Below are 23,324 nucleotides of genomic sequence, written 5' to 3'. Positions count from 1 at the left end.
GCAAGAAGTAGGACTGGAGATGTAGCATAGTGGCAAAGCACATGACTTGCATATGTGAGACTTGGGTGTAAGTTCCAGCACATTATACACACACACAAACACATACAAACACACACACACCTGTTTTCTTAGTCAATTGTCTTTCTTTTGAAAGACTTTACTGTGCTGCAATAACAAGTTGAACACATTGTACAGCTTTCCAAATTGAGACTGAAAAACATTCATGATTTATGTTTCCTCTTTGTAGATACATAAATCTTTGAAGACAAATAAAGCAACTGCCCAGCTAGAGTATTCCAAGATGTCAGTAAAAGAGATCACATCTTAATTCAACTGAAGTCATTTTTGAATAGACATTGGCCTATCTCAAGAGAAAATCTACGTGGTAATCTGGAGACATGTGGCTGGTTGGAGATGGTTGTTCTACTGTGCCTTTCATTCCTAGAATTCTTACCCATATATGCTGCCCAGTGCAGAGCACGCCGGTCCTTCTTGTCAAATGCATTAATGTTGGCCCCTTTGGCCAAGAGCAAATTGACCATCTGAAAGACAAATAAAGAAATCAAATGAACACTCTCCCACTCTTCTCCACAGTGAGTGATCTGAAACAAATTCATACCAGGCATCAATATAAGGCAGGGGTCTAAGTTTATACAAAGGAAGATGATGCTATAACAGAAGAAAGACCCTGTGGCATGGGTCTCAGAGAAAAAGACTGAGGAAACAGGTGACTTTTTGATTCATTGAGGTTCTAAGTATTGAAGTGAATATAGCTGCTGTGTAAATAAAATATTATCACCATCTCCAAAAGTCTTAAGAATTAACACTTAGGCTTCATTTGGGAACTAGAGTCCAATATTATTTATTCATTTTGGTTTGGGGACCACATCGGGCAGTGCTCAGTGGTTATTTCTGGCTCTGCACTCAGACATTACTCCTAGCAGGCTTGGGGGACCAATGGGATGATGAGGATCAAACCTGGGCTGGCCACTTTGCAAGGCAAATGCCTTACCTGCTGTGCTATTGCTCCAGCCTGAAATTTTTATATTGGTCCCAAGAGAAACCACATTCTTGTTCCCTAAGCTGAGGACACCCACCTCCACGTGGCCGTTCAAAGCTGCATGGTGCAAGGCTGTGCGTCCGCCACGGTCTGAGACATTGACACTGCTCAACAGGGGGATAATGACTTCGGCACACTTGACAGCCTTATTGGCTGCTGCCACATGCAGCGGCGTCTGCCAGTTCTTGTCCCTTGCGTTGACATCAGCTGAATGCTTAATCAGTACTTGCACTGCTTCCTGCAACGAAAAGAGAGTTTGCAGAGATCCAACCATACTTACTGGGTAGAGGATGCTTCTCCTGAGCTAGAAGGATAAAGAAATAACATGTTTCCTGCCCACATTGGTGGCCTCAAGATGCTTCTTCTTCTGAGGTAAGAAAGTTGTTCTATTACAAAGAACAAAACAGTTGTGCAGATTCACCTTCCCCATCTGGGTTAAGCCAGAACTCAGACAAATCTCCAATGCATCAAATTTCATAATAAAGTTTTCATAGGCTAAATGAAAATACTCATACATAAGAGTGCATGCTAGGGGGCTGGAGATATAGCACAGCGGTGTTTGCCTTGCAAGCAGCCAATCCAGGATCAAAGGTGGTTGGTTCGAATCTCGTTGTCCCATATGGTCCCCCGTGCCTGCCAGGAGCTATTTCTGAGCAGATAGCCAGGAGTAACCCCTGAGGGCTGCTGGGTGTGGGCCCCCTCCCCCAAAAAAGAGTGCATGCCAGGGTGAAATAGCCAAGGTGAAAAGACCTCAAAGGTGATATGTCAATAAGGATCTCTTTCAACATCCAAGGACTCAAAATCCTTCACATATTCATGGATCCATTTATAAATCCTTATTTTTTTAAATATGCCTCTTAATACTCACTCTGTGATCAGTACTTGATTAGCAGACATGAATATATAAAATTTAAAAGTATGAAACCACTCCAGCTTTTTCCATTTTTTTCCAAAATTTTTCTTGCACTATCATAGAGACACTTCACTTTCACTGATCCTTCCTCTTTCTTTCACAGACCAGTCAGCACATTAGATCTTGAATTGAACTTTCAAATCTTGGCTGTGCAGTGGATTCCCTGCAAGAGTCAAGGCTCTTAGCAATACAGCTGAATAGTTCCCTTCCAGGGACTCTAGAAGACTTCAGGGTTTTTATAATATTTCCTGAGAGTTTATTGAATAGTTAGTACTGAGGACACTCTTCTGTTTAGTCAAATAAGGGACATGACTTCCCTTGAAAAGGGAATGGTTGTCAGTTCCAGAGCCTTTTATATACTTTATTAGTGGGGCTTCTTCATGTACATCTTGTCAATATGGCATCAATAGATCAACAAAAAGTATTGGCTTCCTACTTCTGTCATGCTTCTTCACCTCGGTTCCCATAACCCCTTATATTCCATCTATTTTAGCATGCATACATATAAATATTTCCCAGATATGGGCTGGAGAGATGGTACAGCAAGATAGAGCATTTGCCATGCTCACTGCCTTACCTGGGTTCCATTCCCAGCACACATATGATCCCCAAGCCTGCCAGGAGTAGTCCCTGAGTACAGAGCCAGGAGTAAGCTCTGAGCACAGCTGGGTGTGCAATTCCTCCCAAAACAGTCTCTAATTGTAGACTATCTAAATCCAACAACATTTATAATTTAGCAACATAACTAAATAAAAAGAAGGTTTCATGAATTAACAGTAATAATATACTGAAAAGAATAGCTAACTTGGGCAGTAGAATGAAAGCAAAGGATGATTAGCTTGGCAAATTAAAGGGGAAAAATTTAACAATGTGACAACTGAGAAATAGTTCATTTCAATTATATAAACGACAATAAACTAAAGAGTCCAAAAAATTGTATCAATATTACTAAAGGAAAAGTATATATACCACACCCATCCTCAGCAAGACTATCAATAAAGAACTAAATATTCTTTGAATTCATTAAAAGTCATACACAGATACATATATTATTAATATTCATCTATCACGTGCAATACACCAATAAAACAATGAAAGATTGAAAGAAACCTTAGCTGTGTTTAAACCTCTAAACCTTGGCATAGCTGGAAAGATAGCACAGCTGGAAAGGTCATGCCCTGCACAAGGCCAACCTGGCCTTCCTAGCCACACAAGGTTAATCCCTGAGTATAAAGCCAAGACTAAACACTGAGCATGACTGGATATGGCCAAAAAATATAAATAACAAATCAGGGTAAATGGACAATTAAAAAACTCAAATCACAAGGCTGGAGTAAAAGTACAGTGAGTAGGGTGTTTGCCTGCATGTGGCCAACCGGGTTCAATCCCTAGCATCTAATAAGGTCTTCGAGCCTGCCAAAAGTTCAGAGCCAAGAGTAACTCCTAAGTACCACCAATGTGGCCCCAAAACAAAACAAACAAAAAGTCTAATCACAATGTAACTCTTCAAATTAAAATAAAATATACTATTTTTATTAATTTGTGCTAATAGATCCTGACAGTTATTAGACACAATCTATAGTCATGTGGGAGGAAACTATGGAAGCCTGTTTACATTTAATATTATTTTTTAAAACAAATCATTTCAGCTGGCACTAAACTTCTGGACAGGCACTGGGCCCTGGGTCATCTGACCATGTAATGCTGCCTTACTGACAGTTTGGGGTGCCCTCAGAGAACACAGGGGTTTCCACAGTGCAGAGCAAACAGCAGTTACCTCACCATTCATTCTGAGTGCCCTAAATTGTACAGGGATGTCCATTTACAGATCATACGATGTGTACCCTATGCTAAACACTCCCTAAAATGTTTCATGCAAGGAGCCCACGGATGACAAGAATACCAGCGAAAGTATAAATAATATGAAGGTTACTAATTTGATATTTTCCTACTCCTACCAGATGCTTTCTATCAAAGGGTCAAAGTAAAGACAAGATTAATCAGATGTGTCAAGAACTTGACCAGAACAGAGGAACATCATCAGAAGTCTATTATTTACCTGGTTATATAAAAGAAATGGTCAAAGAAGAGTCTTCTTCCACATATACTGTGTCTTGAGTATTAGTTTGTGATAGTTGCTCATATGTTCAATTTAGAAATAAATGCATATTTTGCCTCCTAAGACTGTTTTATAGATAAATTACAAAAAATTTGGAGGTAATTATCTCAAGGTACTATGATTTAAAAAAGTTCTGTTTACACACATTCAAAGCCAAATAATAATGCATGTTGGTATTTTAATACTTTTGTTATATATGTAGATGACTTTATTTGTACATTTAGGATAAACTAGAAAATCAGGAAACATATGGGGATGTTTGTCTTGCACGCAGCCGATCCAGGATGGATGGTAGTTCAAATACCGGCAGCCCATATGGTCCCCCATGCCTGTCAGGAGTGATTTCTGAGCATAGAGCCAGGAATAATCCCTAAGCGACACCAGGTGTGACCCAAAAACCAAAATCAAAAAAAAAAAAAAAAGGAGATAATTCCGAAGTGCTGCCAGGTGTTAAAAACAAAACAAGCAGAGGACATTGACACAAAATCATCTTATTATTCAACTTAACATGCATGCAGTTATTAATTTGCTCGAAAAGTTTCTGAATGTTTCATCACAAAAGAAGACAAAAGCTCCTGGCTCAGGACTAGTCCACAGGCTACACTGTAAATTAGAAGCCTACAGAGAAATTTTTCATTTTTAGTGAGTAAGTATGTGAGGGTTCTGGCAGTCCTCTGAATGAAAATATCAGCTGTTTGGGACTGGATTTTAGTCCCTAGTAGATTGTTCTATGTAAAATACAGAAACAGTAGGCAGATGGAGAACTGTCTGTCACCAGATGTCCTATGGAGAGAACTGGAAATGAAATTTGGGGTTACTTCATTTCTACTTTCTATGAATTCCACTTTTTTCACAAGGCAACTCCAACTCTGTAATAAGGAGTGAAAACATACACTGTGGCACAAGAAAAAGAGAAGTAGGCATGGGTTAAACATGTGTCTAATATTTTTTACACTAATATATTTTACTCTTGAATGTGCATTGTGGTTAAGTAATCATAAATTACTCATGGAAGAGCAATCTTCTACACCTATGGATAGTTTTTGCAGGTGCAGCAATGTCAAGTTTTATCAACTGTAAGTTGCTTTAATAAGATTCTGATCTTACTTTCTGTTTGATCAGAGTCAATAGTATGCCATATTTTTCGAACCATAAGATGCATGCCCCCCAAAAGTGAATCTCATGGAGCAAATGCTGCCTGGAGGCAAAGCCTGAGTGAAGGAGAGGAGAACATCTAAAAAGTATGTATGTCTTATGGTCAGGTACATCTTGTAGAGCAAAAAATATGGTAATACACGAGTACTAACAAGGCCTTTATTACAGGTTGACATCACTGAGGTTGCCCTTGAGTCCTAAAGGCATTTACTCTACTACTAAATTAATTTGGACTTTTATTTATCATCTTGATCATTGAAATTTCATACTCAGCAAAGATAAATTGGTGATTGACCAACCCCTCAATGTACAGACTTGTTTCTCTGCAAGTAATCATCCCTAAACTGATCTTTATGATTATAATTATTATTGGAGTACAATTATTCTAAGAACTTTTATATAAAAAGGTCTACAGAAGATTAGAAGAGAAACTATTCTAAGGAAACTTACTCAAGAAATGCTGGCTTGAAACACAAGGAACAGTAGATAATAAGTGTTCCCAATCTTCAATTCCAGGTCCCAGAGTGGAAGCTATAAACTACACACATCAGAGTCTTCTTTGAAAATGCAAATTTCTGGACTCAACCACAAGTTTCATCAGAAACCTTGAGGGTGAGGTTCAACAAGATATTTTTAGCACCTTGTATGATTTAAATCCATTATAAAACTGCTCACTATTCATCTACATGCTAATAGGTCGTAAAATGTTTCCTTTATTCCTTCTCCAGGCATAATCTATGTTCTATATGTAAATATCCTTTTTTGTTGTTTTAAGGAACATCTGATGATGCTCAAGGCTTACCCCTGGCTCTGTGCTCAGGGATCACTCCTGACAGGCTCAGGTGACCAATATGGTGTGCTGGAGATTGAATCTGGACCAGCTGTGTACAAGGCAAGCACCCAGAGTTGGGTGGGGTAGTAAGCAGATTCTCTCATTTTACTACTTCCTCCCTTCACTTGGCACCCTAGACTTGTTACGTAACTTCTCTGATATTATCTTACCAAATAAAAGGCTTAGGAGTAATATTAATCTCAAAGGGTGACTCAGAGGTTGAAATGGAATAATGTACAGAAAGTATTTAGTGTGTATAGCCAAGAGTAAAGTAAGTGCTCAATAAACCTTCACATGCATTACAGCACACAAGTGACACAATAACTGTGTCCTGTGGTCCATTACTGGGTCAGGTCTGGGCCTCAAAGATAGGATACAACTAGCTTTGACTTTTCTAGAACAGGGAAGTAAAACATTTAGTAATTTTTTTTATTTTTATTTTTTTAGTGCTCATAGGAGTTCAGCACATTAAAGAAAGATGTAAAAAAGGCCAGAAGCATTAGGATACAATCACAGTCTCCTATGTGCGAGGCCACCTTCCATATTTTGTTCTAGAAAATACATTCTGTGTCCCCTTACAGCCCACGGTACAATGCCTTCCACCAAGTAAGCTTCCAAATGTATTAATGCTTTAGTAAACAGTATAAAACTCTTCAGGATTATAGGCATTTAATTCCTTTGCCTCATGGCTGCTCTTTTCCAAGAAAGGAAAAGAAAACAACAAGAATAAAAAAAGAAATAAAAAAAAAAAAAACAGAGAAAAGGCAGTCATCTGGCAGTCCCAAATCTTTCTCATGGATGTTATCTAGCATTGTAAAATATTTTGCTAATATTTTTGGTACAATATTCATTTTCAGAGCTGTGGGAGTTATTTGGAGACAGAGGAAAATGACTCATAGGGATCCAATTAAAAATAATGCTGTGTGGTTCTGATTAAGGAAGAAAAAGCAGCTTTTAATGTCAATTACAGATGTAGCACATGATTTGATGTCTGTGCATGCTATGCTATGATCCCTTCAAAACATTCCAGTCCATGAACAGCAACAATTCACCCCTGTGCCCGTCACCTCCACCGTCAGCTCTTGTGAATACTATTTTCATCTCAGCATCTAAGATGTTTTTGTTTTCTATTGTGGGTTTATTTGAGTTATTACTGGACTGACTTCATTTAGCATAATGTCTACTAGGTGGACCAGGTTGTTGAAAAAAGTAAGATTCATTAATATACTAGAGTAATATTCCAGTTACATGCACACACACACACACACACAAGAACAGATATCTATGGGATCCTGAAGTGGCTTTAGTAAGAGTGTCTGTAGTTTCTAAGAAAAGTATATGTATGTGTGTAAGCTGGATGTAGTATTTTTAGTCTTCCTTTTATATTTTTATTTATATTTTTTATAATTTTTATTGATATTAATGTGAATTACAAGTCTCTCATGTTATATTTAAGGTACATAGTGACAGTGAATTAAGGCAATCTCACCCGCCGTATATATTTTTGTTTGTTTGTTTGTTTGTTTGGTTGGTTGGTTGGTTGATTGGTTGGTTGGTTTTTGGGTCACACCCGGCAGTGCTCAGGGGGTTACTCCTGGATCTACGTTCAGAAATCGCTCCTAGCAGGCTCAGGGGACCATATGGGATGCCAGGATTCGAACCACCGTCCTTTTGCATGCAAGGGGAACACCTTACCTTCATGTTATCTCTCTGGTACCAATCACCCGCAGTGTTGACCTCCCTCTGCCACTGTTCCCAGCATGCATCCCATACCTCCACTTTTAGCCCCCTGGACTACTAGTGTAACAGGTCCCCTGTGTATAGCTTGTTGTGGTTTGGGTCTCTTGATTCTATTGTCATTAACTTCGGGTTGGGCATTTAGGTCTGATCATTTTTTGATTTCCACTCAATGCTCATGAGACTGCTTTGTCCCTAGTACCATTCACTTTTTTCCCTCATTTTGTAGGAAGACATAAATATATGAGGCAGAACCAGATGATTCATGTTTTATGGCCTAATCTTCCTTTTGTAAAGGGAAGCTCTGTACTGTTTTCTAGAATGGTTGTATTAGTTTAGGTCCCTGCCAACAGTGTAAAAAGCTTCTCTTCTTTCCATATCTTCAACAGCACTTAATTTTGTTTGTTTGCTTGTTTGTTTTTTGTTTTTGTTTTTCAGGGGAGGGCGCGAACGAAGTCCCCCACTACCACAAATTATGCAGTCGAGTTTCCCACATTTGGGGAAATCGCAGGGTCAGCACATCCGGAGTGCAATGGATAAGTCTCGCCCTGGGGAAACCACCTTCATGATCATGGCATCTCCCCTGCCAGGTAAGTATTGCTTTTTTGTTTTTAGGGCACATCTGGTAGTTCTTGGGACTTACTCCTGATTCCATTCATAGATCATTCCTGACAGGGATGAGGAAACTATATGGGGATTAAACCCAGGTTGGTCACATGCAAGGCAAACAAAGGCCCTCCATGCAGCCATATTATCACTCCAGCCCTATTTTAGGGGCCATTTTTATTAGGCATGAAGTCTGTCTCTGTGATTTTGATTTGCACTTTCCTAATAGTAAAAAATGCTAAACATCTTTTCATTATCAATTATTTGTTTGGCTATTGTCTCCCAGGGATTTAAGATATGAAGAGGAGTGGGAGAAGGCGGAAGATATAGAACTAGGACTCAACAAAGCATGCACCACAGACTGGTTGGTACCCAATAAACCTTGAGGGGACGTCTTTCAAATCCAACCAGCCTATTTTGGATGATGTTCAAGTGATATTAGCATGGACCATGTCTTGATCTACTTTCCTGTCTGCAGAGAAGCTTTTAAAGTCAGGCATGAATGGAAATTTCATCAATATTTTGATCTGATACTCCTAGTGCTATTACGAGCTCTGGAAATGAACTTTCACAAGGAACATTATTTTTCCTGGCACAGAAATATGAACATATTAATTTTATGTAATGAAAAATAGGCTCAAAAATGTTGACTTATACCTATGTATTAGATATATTTTTGAAACTAGATTCGATTTTGCAAGTTTTAATGACTTAAACAGTCATAAAATGCATTTAAGTCAGTTTATCTTGCATGCATTCACTACCGTGTATGCTGGATATATGTTGTATAGAGTGTATAGCAATTGTATAATCTGGGCAAAATGAACTCAGGATAGACTTTGTCCTTACTCTCATGACCAAGGCTGGTCTCTGCACTCAATAAAAACTACAGTCTGGCAGGCAGCTCTCTCTTGGTTTGATGAGACAGATTGCTACTTCACCACACACATTTCACTCTCAACTTCATTTGGATTACTTCCTGTGGCAACCCTTGCTCCAGAGCACTTTCCCTGAGTGAAAATACAACATTTGGAGCCACTACAAGTAATGGGAAGCTATGCCCACAGTCAAATTTCAAATCTTTGTTTCCCCACCACCCCTTGGTCTCACTTCCTGTCCATAATTTAGGAGGATACAAAATACAAACAATAGGGTCAAAATCAAAGGAAGAAGAAAATATCATTGAAACACTTAGTACAGTTAAATTCTTGGAGTTAAGATGGGCATGATGCTTCTTTAGTAACAACATTGCAAAACATGGGGGAAAAAAAGAAAGGAAGAGAGAGAACAGGAGAAGGAAAGGAAAAAGAGAGAGAGGGAGGATGAGAGGGAGAGAGGGAAAGAATGCCTGCCCTAAAGGCAGTCAGGAGGGAGGTGGGAGGGAAACTGGGGACATTGGTGGCAGGAAATGTGCACTGGTGAAAGGTGTTGGACATTGTAAGACTAAAATTCAATCATGAATAACTTTGTTCATGAACAGCCTTGTAGTTAAACAGTGTTTAACTACTTTTTAAAAGAACCACAGTAGGCTCTAGCAACAGAAACTCGTTTTTATAGGAAACTTTTTAATTTACTTTGTCGAAGATTAAAATGAAGACCTTACTGGCAGTTTTATCTAAAGATCTTGAGCTTCCTTTTAAATTCTTTCCAATAAAATATACCTACAATGGAAATTGTTTTCCCCAACAAACCTGCAGAGGGAGCTGGTTCCTTAGAGAAGCAGTAAGAGACTTATTCAGCAAAACAGATTCATCATCTTTGGATTCACTGAACTGAAACACACTTAAAGATATGTAAAGAAGGCAGGCAGATAGGTTGATGGAAAAATAAGTCTTGTCAGAATGTATGTCTTTGCAGTTATATGTGGCAATGGAGGTGGAGAGCATTTGGTAAAGGCAGCATATATGAAAGTGTCTTTCTTTCCCTAAGGGTGGGAGGTATATGTCATATTTTGTTAGTGCTCCATTAGCAAGCACAGTGAAATACATAAGGTGCTTCACATATGTTATTGCTATTCTTGAACAAAACAAACATGATTATTTTTCTATGAGAAAAAAAAAAACAAAGCCAGATTTTTCATAAAATATCTAGATGAGGGGCCCGGAGAGATAGCAGAGCAGCGTTTGCCTTGCAAGCAGCCGATCCAGGACCAAAGGTGGTTGGTTCGAATCCCGGTGTCTCATATGGTCCCCCGTGCCTGCCAGGAGCTATTTCTGAGCAGACAGCCAGGAGTAACCCCTGAGCACTGCTGGGTGTGGCCCAAAAACCAAAAAGAAAGAAGAAAGAAAGAAAGAAAGAAAGAAAGAAAGAAGAAAGAAAGAAAGAAAGAAAGAAAGAAAGAAAGAAAGAAGAAAGAAAGAAAGAAAGAAAGAAAGAAAGAAAGAAAGAAAGAAAGAAAGAAAGAAAGAAAGAAAGAAAGAAAGAAAGAAAGAAAGAAAGAAAGAAAGGAGGGAGGGAGGGAGGGAGGGAGGGAGGGAGGGAGAGAGAGAAAGAAAGAAAGAAAGAAAGAAAGAAAGAAAGAAAGAAAGAAAGAAAGAAAGAAAGAAAGAAAGAAAGAAAGAAAGAAAGAAAGAAAGAAAGAAAGAAAGAAAGAATTAAGAAAGAAAGAAAGAAAGAATCTAGATGAAATTTGATGAAACTTAGTGAAGTAGAGGCTGAAGAGATAGTCTAGTGGGTAGAGTGCTTGTTTTGCAAGCAGCCAACCTGGGTTCAGTTCCCATCATTCTATATGGTAGAATGAGCCCCATAATGAGTTAATTCCTGAACGCAGAACCAGGAGTAAGCCCTGAGAATCAAAGGGTGTGACCCCAAAACAAACAAAACCCCATCACTACTAAAAAATACTTTGTGAAGTTGATGTCCTTAGGAATCTTATGTCTTAGAAACTCAAACAGCCCAATTGGACACTCAAGGATAGCATGGAGACAGCAATGACAGTTGATGTCACCTTCTGAAGCAAAGAGGCAGGGCTTGGGAAGCCATCAACTTTCCGCTATCTGAGGTAAAGAAGAGAGATGGGAACCAGAAGATTCTGAGCTCTTCAGCCTCTATGAACAGTAGCTTCAGCACATGTGCCTCCCTAATCCCACATGGATCACTCAGAAAGAGAGTAAAGCTCTTACAAACTCTTATAAACACTCATATAAACTGATATGATCACACAGCTAAGCAAAGATGAGAATGATCTCAAAACAAAGCTGCCAGGTACTGAATACATTATGAAATTTCCAGGTAGTTGCCCAAGAGGAACTGTTGACACTGATGACAGTCATAGACATATGTGAGATGAGAGAAGTCACTTTGCTTCCTCTACCCCATCTCCTACTCCCACAGGTGCCTAGAGAGCATCACCTTGCTCAGCAGCAAAGGAAAGATTTGTTTGATAAAATAAACTACAAAAAAATCCTAATTATGATGTTCACACTGGGCCAGCTCCATAGACTCTAACTTTTTCTCAAGCTTGATGTAAACTGAGCTGTGAATGATTATAGGTACACCAGCAGTACAAAGCTGGACATCTCAGGGAAGTGGGTAGGACAATCCCTTCCCTGAAGACATGACTTCTGCCTCCATCACCCAGAATCGACATTTTCCCAATGGCCCAGCCTCAGCACCCCTCTACAAGTCTCTTCAGGAACACCAATCTAACCAAACTTCAGGTATGCCAGTTTGGGGACTGATATAGCGAGGGATTTTGGGAGGCAAATGTGGGCATTCTCTCCCTGCATTCTCCTTCTTCCAGGAAACCTGGAAGCTGAGCACATTCCCTGTACTAATAAAAGCTACAATATCAGTAATAATGCTTTAAATTTCTGGATAACTTCATTTGTTTGATGCTGTCATCCTCATAGGAACACATCAATTTAGCAGAATGGACAGCTAACAACAAGAGCTTACTAACCTTCTTCTATATTAATGACTTTCTTGAGGACACAATAATTTTCACAAATGTTCATGCTACTGTACTATTCCTTTCTTTTCTTTCTTTTTTTTTTTTGGGGGGGGGCACACCTGGTGACGCTCAGGAGTTACTCCCGGCTATACGCTCAGAAGTCGCTCCTGGCTTGGAGGACCATATGGGACGCCGGGGGATTGAACCGCGGTCCATCCTAGGCTAGCACTGGCAAGGCAGACACCTTACCTCTAGCGCCACCGTGCCGGCCCCTCTTTTCTTTCTTTCTTTTTTTTAAATACTTTCTTTTCTTTCTTTTTTTTTTAAATTTCTATTCTTTTTTAGTTACTTTGCTCTCACTTATATGGAAACAAATGTATTATGGTCAACTATGTCAACTATGTGATGCATTTTCTTTAAATGAAGTAAAAAAATAAAGTAAAAAAATGTAGTAAAAAAATAAACAAAGCCAGTCATTCCTCCAAGTGACTCCAACACTCAACTTTTCATCCCTATTAGGTGAGCAGCTCCTCCAAACAGTCTTCAGGCTTCAGATTTTCCACCAGCCCTTTCCCCATATTGTCTCTTCTTTTTTCATCTCTCAGAACTTTTCTCAGTGAGCAGATCTATTGACTGGGGTTCCGCAATCAACCCTACAATTCCTCAGCCAGTATGAGTAATGGTATATATCATTAGACAACTTCAGTCAAATTACCAACTATCACTCAAATTATCATTCAAAAGAGATTATTTCTAGAGCTCTTCCCAGGAATGAGAACAAAGCACAGATTCCTTCCCTCATGGAGCTCAAACACCTGTGATGGATTTGCCAAACTTAGAATGTTCAATGAAAACTGATGGTTTCTCTGCCCTGCTGTCTGCCTCCCAATCAGAGCATCTCCACACCCACCATGGCATGGTCCACCTCACTCTCACCAAATCCTAACAGGTTCCACTTGGCCCCTGCCATACCCGTGCTCCACTGTTCAGACATCAAGTCCTTTCCCACGGTCAGGACTCTTCAACACATCTTTCTCTGTACCCCTTACTCCAGGTGTTCTCACGGAGCATGCCTCAAACACACTGCTTACTTCTGGGCCTCTTCCTTGGCTTACTCCTGCCTCTGTCCTCCCTTCTCCTGTCTCATACTTCCCTACTCAGCTTATGAAAACCACAGGAGCTCACTAACCTCTTTCCTCAGAGGCCTCCTCTGACCAGGAAGACACTGTTTGCTCTCTTCGCCAATACAGGTAAGACATAGAGTTGATCTGCCTGCTCACTCACTACCCTTCCAGGAAAACCCTGCTGTAGTCAAGGATCCTACTTAAGTCCATCCATCATAAATTACCCCACAACCCTGGGGCACCAGGCTTGGTGTACAGCAGATACTCAAACAGCTCTTTAACTTTTATAACCCTTTTGCATTGAAATGAAATGCCTTTTGTTTTGCAGTGAGAATTCCTTATTCAAAAGAAAGAATTTTTCTCTTCCTGGGTGCCGGAGATGAGAGATGAAATAAAATAAGCACTTGGGGCTGGTGAGGTGGCGCTAGAGGTAAGGTGTCTGCCTTGCAAGTGCTAGCCAAGGAAAGATCGCGACCACGGTTCAATCCCCCGGTGTCCCATATGGTTCCCCCAAGCCAGGGGCAATTTCTGAGCGCTTAGCCAGGAGTAACCCCTGAGCATCAAATGGGTATGGCCTGAAAAACCAAAAATAAAATAAAATAAAATAAAATAAAATAAAATAAAATAAGCACTTACTTCACTTCTGGATGCAACGGCCCGGTGCAGAGGGGTCAGCCACATGTTGTCCTTGGCATTAACACGTGCTCCTGAAACCAAACATAACAAGTTAGAGGTTTAATGAAGTCTGGGTAGTTCTAATTTTGTAACTGTACTTAGATTTTTGTGATGAAATCAGCAGGCTCTTTTTCATTTGTTTTTAGGCCACACCTGCCAATGTTCAGAGGTCACTCCTGGCTCTGCAGTCCTACTGGTATTCTGGGGGTCATAGAGAATAAGAGGGATCCCAAAATGAGTTGAGCCACAGGCAAGGCAAATGCCCTACCCTCTGTACTATCAATACAGCCCCCAGCAAGCACTATTACTTTCTCTCTTTTTGGGGGGTAAGGGGGTTTCTCTTTCATGTACTTTCCAGACACCAGGAGACAGGAAAACAAAGATGACAACCACTATTGTAGAAACTAGATGAAGAGCTTAAGAATGTCATAAGAAGAATGTAAAGATTAGATTCAAAGTGCAGTCTTATTACATACAGATAACAACTGTAAAGTTGTAAGAAGATTCAAATAATCCAGGACTGTAAAAAAAAAAATAAAGTAGGTATTGAAGAATAAAGAACTTTAGTTGGGGCCAGAGAGATAGCATGGAGGTAAAGTGTTTGCCTTGCATACAGAAGGATGGTGGTTCAAATCTCGGCATCCCATATGGTCCCCCGAGCCTGCCAGGAGCGATTTATGAGCACAGAGCCAGGAGTAACCCCTGAGTGCTGCCAGGTGTGACCCAAAAACTAAAAAAAAAAAAAAAAAAAAAGAACTTTTGTTTATGTGTGTACATATTCCTAAATATAATACTACAATATATGAAACTGAGATAATTGTGTTACATTCTAAGTCACTAAGTACACTTCTCTCAAGACTATACCAAAGTCCTCCAAAGTCATGGATAAGCAGTCTTCCAAAACAGATAAAACAGAAGTCAATTAGATTTCAAACAAATCTTGTAAAGCTGAATTCTGATGACACTTGAGGTGAACTGAAGAGATTAGCAAACATATGATTTATCCCTGAATTTGAATCTACTAGATAAAGTCTGATATATTATTGGTAAGAAGCCAGCAGTTTCCTTGAGGCTTCAGATAAAGACAGGAATTCTAGATGGTGCTCACAGTCTTATCACACTCAAAGCAGTGAGCAAACAGACTCTCATAGGAGCTAGATCCGCTAAAATTTAGGGTTAAGCTCATATGCTTCTCTCTCTCTCTCTCTCTCTCTCTCTCTCTCTCTCTCTCTCTCTCTCTCTCTCTCCCTCTCTCCCTCTCCCTCTCTCCCTCCCCCTTAGCCCCACCCCCATAACAGGGCCATGGAGTATAAGTGTTGTGTGGTGCTTTTACAGAAATTAGGGCACAGCTTCTTTGCATAACACACCCACAATTATCTAGGACCAAAATCTCATCAATCTGCAACTGACATGCTCAAATACCACAATGAGCTTTCTTTGGGGGTAAAGGGCACAAAGAAGGAGGGCTTTGAATCTTATACTCAAAGTTTAACAAAAAGGCTTAAGGAAGAAGAGAGGGAGAGATTAAACATGACTGATACCTTTGTAGAGGCAGAGAAGCCCAGGTTAGCCTGAAGGCCAACGAGGTAGTAAACCCAGGCACAGGGGCAATAAATCAAAGAAACTAGAAGGTAAAGTAGGGGCAGGGCATGAGTACATCAGGACAAGGACCTCTTGACCAAGTCAAGTGGAAACAGGGGCTGACTCATGTGAGGTCAAGGCCAGCTGATCACTTAAAAGGACAGAAATCTGCCTGCCCTCCCCTCACACCCAAAAAACGGGAAGTAGGAAACTTTCATGGGTAAAAAGTGAGCTCGAAATTTACTTTGAACATTGATAATAAACCAGGGAACTTCTACTAATACGCCTAACTAAGAAAAAAAGAATAAATGCAGGGATCGGAGAGATAGCACAGCAGTAGGGCATTTGCCTTGCATGCATCCTACCTGGGAGAGACCTGGTTTGATTCCCAGCATCCCATATGGTTCCCCAGCCTGCAAGGGATAATTTCTGAGTATAGAGCCAGGAGTAACCCCTGAGCACTGCTGGGTGTGGCCCCAAACCAATCAATCAATCAATAGTAATAAATAGTTTTGTTTAAAAATAAATGACATTAAACTATATTAATTATAGAAGATACTTAAGTGTAAATCTAAGAGAGATAGGAAACTTCCTCTTCACCCACTTCTTTTCTTTTCTTTTCTTTTCTTTCTTCTTTCTTTTTTCTTATTTTGAGAGGGAGCTAAGCAAAATACGTTCTTAAATACTTCCTAGGAACCAAAATTACTATAAGATGATGTCAAAGATGAGAGTCACTGAAAAATTGTAGCTTGGCTTTTCAATATTAAATATTTTGGATCCCAGCACTATCTGGATATTTTTAAACCACTTATCCAATGAGAATCTAATAGAATGAGTTTGCTAAGAACCAAAAGCACCCTGAGTGGAATGGTTTGGAGTGAAAGAGTGACTTCTTAGAAAAAATGTTGAATTTTTTGCCAGGTGACCCAGACTTGAAGTTTTTGTTTGTTTTTTGTTTTGGGGTTACACCCGGTAGTGCTCAGGGGTTACTCCTTTCTCTATACTCAGAAATCGCTCCTGGCAGGCTCTGGGGAACATGTGGGATGCCAGGATTCAAACCACCATCCTTCTGCATGCAAGGCAAATACCTTACCTCCATGCTATCTCTCTGGCCCCTCCCAGACTTGAATTTTAATTCCAGTATCTACTGACCAAGGGTCCATAGTCTGTAGCTTCAGACTAACAATATTTCTCTTCTCCCTACTTCTTTTAGGTGGCTGTGAGAATAAGTACCTTGCAAATTGAAAACTAGCATAATAGGGGCCGGCGCGGTGGCGCTAGAGGTAAGGTGTCTGCCTTGCAAGCGCTAGCCTAGGACAGACCGCGGTTCTATCCCCCGGCATCCCATATGATCCCCCAAGCCAGGAGCGACTTCTGAGCACATAGCCAGGAGTAACCCCTGAGTGTCACTGGGTGTGGCCCAAAAACCAAAAAAAAAAAAAGAAAGAAAGAAAGAAAGAAAGAAAGAAAGAAAGAAAGAAAGAAAGAAAGAAAGAAAGAAAGAAAGAAAGAAAGAAAGAAAGAAAGAAAGAAAGAAAGAAAGAAAGAAAGAAAGAAAGAAAGAAAGAAAGAAAGAAAGAAAGAAAGAAAGAAAGAAAGAAAGAAAGAAAGAAAGAAAGAAAGAAAGAAAGAAAGGAAACTAGCATAATAGGGATAGTTCTTATTTCCTAGTCCTTTTTATCATCTCATCCACCCAAATCAATGACTCAGATTTTTAAGGAAGTAAGAAACAGAGAATGGGGAAGTCACATGCAGATTAAAGAACACAAGGAACCAACCGTGAGAGATGGTACAAACAGGCATAGTTTTAATATTAAGAACCATTCCACTGCTAGAGAATACTGGGGAAGAGGAAATGCAAATATGATTAAAGGGAAAAACATGACTTTTAAAACAAAATTTCCACTGCTAAAATAAAATTTTAGATTTTCTCTCCTAAGTCTTGGTTTTGAGAGCACCAGATGTTCCTAAGCTTCCTTTTCTTATTCAGAAACAACATATCTTCAGTCTTAGCCTTTCCTCCTCTAACATTCTGAAAGCTATTCAATGCATTTTTCTAACAACTCAACTTTCCCCCTGGGTCATGAATATATGTATTTCACTATCCTCTACTTTATACCTGCATATCAGAAAATAAAACTTTAATTTTCTTGAGTGAGGCAAATGCATGTTTATAGCTAATCTTTAGTCTATCTCAGGGTTGCTGATATCACAAACATCACTCAGATTTCAAGCAGTTCTCCTCTAAGAATACGGTTTCATCCCTATGGGTAGGTTGTCCCTTCAGGTCAAGAAATCAAATGTCATTCGAGATGGAGGAATCTGGCAATAAGTCCCCTCTTTGAATTTTCACCTGGCTGCTGGATAATGATCCTATCCCCCCTTTAGTTACTCTACCCTTTTGCTTATTTGTAGGAAGAATTTTCACACTGGCTCAGATGCGCTGCTTGTAAAGCACTTCTGGCTCAATTGCATTTTATTGACCTACTTAAATTGTACTCAATCTAAATCTAAGCACTGTCCCACAGAAATACAATGTGAGCCAAATATGCCATTTAAAATTTGCTAATGGGCACATTTAAAAGGGAAGGGGGGCAGGACTGGAGAGATAGCATAGAGGTAGGGCATTTGCCTTGCATGCTGAAGGACCGTGGTTCAAATCCCAGCATCCCATATGGTCCCCCGAGCCTGCCAGGAGTGATTTCTGAGTACAAAGCCAGGAGTAGCCCCTGAGTGTTGCCGGGTGTGACCTAAAAACCAAAAAAAAGGGGGAAGTGGGGGAAAATGAATTTTAGTTTATATTTAACCCAATATACCCACAATGTGATCATGTGATAAAGAATAAAAAAATTAGTAAGATGGTTTACATTCCTTTTTTCCATGCTAATATTTTAAACTCCAAAGTGTAGTTTCTATGGACAGAACATCTCCGTTCAAACTGATTCTGCTATAAGGGCTCTCTACACACCGCTGACTTATGATTGGCAGACCTGATAGCGCAGACCTAAATGTTAGGTGGGAGATTCTCAGCATGGCTACTCATTTTGTGTAGCTCCATTCCATTCGGAATGGAGATTCTAGTTTTAGCTCTGGTAAATGCAAAGACATTGTTAAAAACTACTGCCATCTGAATATTTACTCTATTTACTAGTGTTTATGTATTGCATTTAATAGAGCTACTAGTTGGTGCTCTTTTTATGGCTGAAGAAATGAAGATGTTTCTCCACCCTGCAACTGGAAAACCCAGCAGCCCCTGCTCACAGCCACCATTTTCCCATCAGAAAAATGGACCAGCTCCTTCACCACGCTCCAGAAGAAAATAATGGTTGTCAATACTTTTCAGTAGCTTGATCCAAGCTGATACCTCTGTGGCATTCTCAGAAGGGGCCGGTCAGGGTCACAGAGTCCTCTTTTTTTTTTTTTTTTTTTTTGGTTTTTGGGCCACACCCGTTTGATGCTCAGGGGTTACTCCTGGCTATGTGCTCAGAAATCGCCCCTGGCTTGGGGGGACCATATGGGACGCCGGGGGATCGAACCGCGGTCCTTCCTTGGCTAGCGCTTGCAAGGCAGACACCTTACCTCCAGCGCCACCTACCCGGCCCCCATTGTCCTCTTTTTGCACAAACTATAGCAGCCCAAACCCATACCCTACATCTAACTGAAAGGGCCCAGCTTCATGACTTACCCTTATCAAACGTCCAAACTACTATTTTGTTTGAGATATGTAAATCCTGGACTGAGTGGATTTACAACACCTTAATAGTAGTGTCAGTCAGTAGTATCACAGTAAATCTGGTGGAAAAGTTCCATACTAATCTACCAAGCTCAGTCAGCCTAAACAGTAACACAGAAAGCTCAGCCACAGCCCAGTAAATCCTAAACACTGCCTTTAGTAACACTAGGAAGAGGTAGATCAATCATTTCAAACTGACCTGTGTTGATCTAAGTTTTAATAATACTATTTGCCTTTCTGTTGTAACAAGCAATATGAAGTTAATTTGTTTGTGCCTGAATAGCCTGCCTAGGCAGGCTAGGGTGGTAAGTGGAAAATTGGGGATTGATGAAGAGAAGGTCACACTGGTGGCAGGATTGGTGTTTGAATATTAAATGCCTGAAATAACTGTATTATGAACAAATTGGTAAATCATGGTATTATAATAAAAATTAGAAAAAAATAAATCTTATATAATTAAAAAATAAGTTGCAGAAAAATATTAAGGTGGTTTGTTTTTTCTTTTTGATATTTTGAAAACCCATTGGTTTTCTTTCTTTTTTTTTTGTTTTGTTTTGTTTTTTGGGCCACACCCATTTGATGCTCAGGGGTTACTCCTGGCTAAGTGCTCAGAAATTGCCCCTGGCTTGGGGGACCATATGGGATGCCGGGGGATCAAACCGGTCCTTCCTTGGCTAGCACTTGCAAGGCAGACACCTTACCTCTAGCGCCACCTCACCAGCCCCTACCCATTAGTTTTCAGAGCTTACTCTTGGTTATGAGTCACTCCTAGCCAGGGAACCACATAATGTGCCAGGGATTGAATACAGGTCTGTCATGTACAAGACAAGCACCCTACTTGCTGTACTATCAGTCCAGCCCATTAAAAAATAAATGTGTTAAATAATATGTCCCAGCTATCAAGCTAGAAATGACCGATTTAAATCTGGTCAGTCTGACTTCAGAGACACATATATAGCTATAGATGTATGTATGATTAGATACACACATTATGTATACATTATACATCACACAATCTGTATGTAAGGTTAAATAGAATACACATTATCCAATATGTATATACAACATGTATGATTAAATATGTGCATGATGCATGCATCATACAATAGATGACTGAGTGATGTATTTACCCTTGCTTTTATGCTTTCATCCCAATTTCTTTTATGCCTCATATGAATAATATGTATACTCATATAAAAATAAGAAAATCAGGCTGAGTAGTAGCACAGTATTTTTCATATTTTTAAAATCTTACATAGTAAGTTTTAAAATTTAGATTGTATTGCTCATAATACATTTTACAAAAGCTGTATTGTATAATAACACTAAACTTCCTCACTTCACTCAATAATTTTTATGCATTCTTGTTGACACAAAATGAATTTATTGTTTTCTCTGTTTATTAATTTTAATTAATACATGTACTCTAACATAAAAAAAAAACTCATTTTTAGACACTTTTCCACTATGGCTATTTCCAGTATGGTACTGTTTCTTTTTGTTTGTTTGTTTGATTTTTTGTTTGTTTGTTTTTGAAGGAGATATCCAGCTTTATTACAAGGCCCTAATCACCATGTTCATATTTCCTGCATGGTCTCTAAGATAAACTTTATTAAGCAGCCTCCATCAGCTGCCAGCAAACACCCTTCCAGTGTCCAATCTCTCTCTCTCTCCCCTTCCCCCCAGGCAACCTCTTAATTACCAACTGCAGACCCCTCCCAGCAGTGGGTGGGTCTCACCATCCAGGTGAGATTAGTCAGGAAGTTGGGGGAAAAGATAACAGCTCCCCCTTTTTGTATGGTACTGTTTCAAGAAATACTGTGATGATCCTTAAAATGACTTTATGCAAATGTGCAAGCATTTGTCTAGGATAGATAATTAGACATGGATTTTCTATGTCATAGGCCATGTACATTTTCGACTTTAATAGATAATCTCAGCCCTCCAAAGTGAACCAATTTACACACTACCAGTGCATAAGATTGCTTTGCTTCCCACATCCTCATCAACCTTGATATTAACAGTCATTCTGAATATAATAAAGAAAATGGTATTGCATTTTTATGTTTCCCTATATAATAATGAGGTTTTACTGGTTTGTTTTGTTTGTTTGCAAGGTCAGGGATTGAATCTATCCATTGCCTCGAACATGGAAGGCAAGTACTCTACTACAGAGATTCATCCCTGACCTTAGGCATCTCCTAAGATGTTTATTTACTGGCCAATATTAATTTACTTTCTGATAATAGTGTCTTCATTTGCCTTTTTCTATTACTGTTTTTTCCCTATAATTTCTATTTCCACACTTCTATTGTATTGTTACTTTTACTATTATCATTCATGTATCCTAAAATCTTTCAGCTTAATGTAAATCCAAATGAGGTTTTAAATATTCAAATTCTTTCAGGGAGAAACATGACCCCAAGCATTGAGTCAAGTAACAAACAGCAGCAGGCATGGCTCTGGTAGCTTCCAAGTCACTGGAGGAATTGAAAGATAATTAGAGACCAAGGAAGTGGCTTCTCTCAAGTCACTGCTGAAGTCCTTCATCCCTCCACTTTTCCTCTTCCAGAGGCTGACTGGCAACTGCCAGGAAAATGTCCCCTCCCTGAATAACACAATTATTCTGACAAAGGGGAAGTTATTGGAGCAGCACTGAATAGTATTTCATCCGTGTCATCCTCACTCACCATCAGCTTCTTCATCCTCCTCCTCTAAACCGATCCCTGAGCCTGTTTTCACGTTAGAGGAAGATGACAGTTGGGTCTGGCGCTGAGTTGAATATTTATAACTTTTTTCTAAAGGAACCTTCATGTTATTTACCTGCCTGTCAGGCACCATTGTGTACCGAAGGACAGAGAGCCTGCATGTCTAATGATTGAAAGGCAAATGCTTTTTCTCAAGGACATTTTCAAGCTAAAACACACACACACACACACACACACACACACACACACACACACACAATCAGCCTACACAGACTCTGCAGAGACAAAGACCTATCAATGAGGTCAAGAATAAACTAATTACAAATTAAGTACTTTCTGGAGTCTTAATCACTTATTACCACTAGTTTTATTTTTATAAATATCAGGAAGAAAGGGAGTTCTTGGCATCTTTTACAGAAACAATTTTCTAAAACTGATTTTGTAGCCCAAGCATAATAGAAGCAATAGAACAAAGAGAAAGGTAAAACTAATTCCTTAAATATCTTCCAGGTCAAAGAAAATAATTGAGAACCCAAGCAGATATACTACAGGTTTTTTTTATTGTAAAAATAAATAAATCTGAAAGATACTGTAAAATCTGTGAATGATATAAAGAGATCATCTTGCTATTGATTTCTTTTTACATACCAAATCTCACTATAGCCTAGGAACACTGTCCTTCACTGCATAACCTTGGAAGAGTGCATCATAATTCTATGTACATGGCAATTGCTCAAAGCATTATTAAAACTACCCAGGGATTGGCCTTAAGAGTTCATTTATTGTTCACCAGAAAATGGTTCATTGCTCTATAGTCACAGTATATTAGGGAGGCCCAAATCAACATGGCCTGGTTTCATCACTCTTTTTTTTTTTATCAGAAATTCAACCTAAGAGGATGAATATTTGTTATGCATAAGAAAATCCTGCCATCTTGGGATGCAATTTGCACTGAGAGTAGCTTATCACATTTTGAGTAATGAAAGAAAATAACTTTATAGGAATACCATTTTACTGCTGCCTGAGTTTTCATAAATTTCTTATTTTAAAATTTAAAAATATTTAATTCTTTTGACATTTTATGATTTTAATTACATTTCACAAACTTTCTTCCTTGCATTCAAGGAAGATGATCCAAGGATCATGTAAGGACTCGAATCATGTCACAGCCCAGAGTTTCTCAGTAGGG

General features: G+C 39.3%; 1 protein-coding gene and 1 non-coding gene across 2 annotated transcripts in view; both read right to left on the bottom strand.

Annotated features, from left to right (window-relative positions):
* Positions 1-23,324, bottom strand: part of ANKRD44 (ankyrin repeat domain 44) — a 342,805-nt gene that overhangs the window by 141,977 nt on the left and 177,504 nt on the right. The window contains exons 4-6 of the mRNA XM_049773177.1: positions 14,075-14,145; positions 1,098-1,298; positions 455-542 (exon numbers count right to left, since the gene is read on the bottom strand). Coding sequence (XP_049629134.1) covers positions 455-542; positions 1,098-1,298; positions 14,075-14,145 — 360 coding nt within the window. The remainder of the gene's footprint in view (positions 1-454; positions 543-1,097; positions 1,299-14,074; positions 14,146-23,324) is intronic.
* Positions 8,252-8,414, bottom strand: LOC126009865 (U1 spliceosomal RNA). Its single transcript, XR_007496045.1, has one exon. It is a non-coding gene; the product is annotated as a U1 spliceosomal RNA (small nuclear RNA).

The sequence above is a fragment of the Suncus etruscus genome, chromosome 5, assembly GCF_024139225.1.
Source record: "Suncus etruscus isolate mSunEtr1 chromosome 5, mSunEtr1.pri.cur, whole genome shotgun sequence".
Taxonomy (NCBI): domain Eukaryota; kingdom Metazoa; phylum Chordata; class Mammalia; order Eulipotyphla; family Soricidae; genus Suncus; species Suncus etruscus.
Note: the sequence above shows the minus strand (reverse complement) of the source record. Positions and strands in the feature narration are given on the sequence as shown.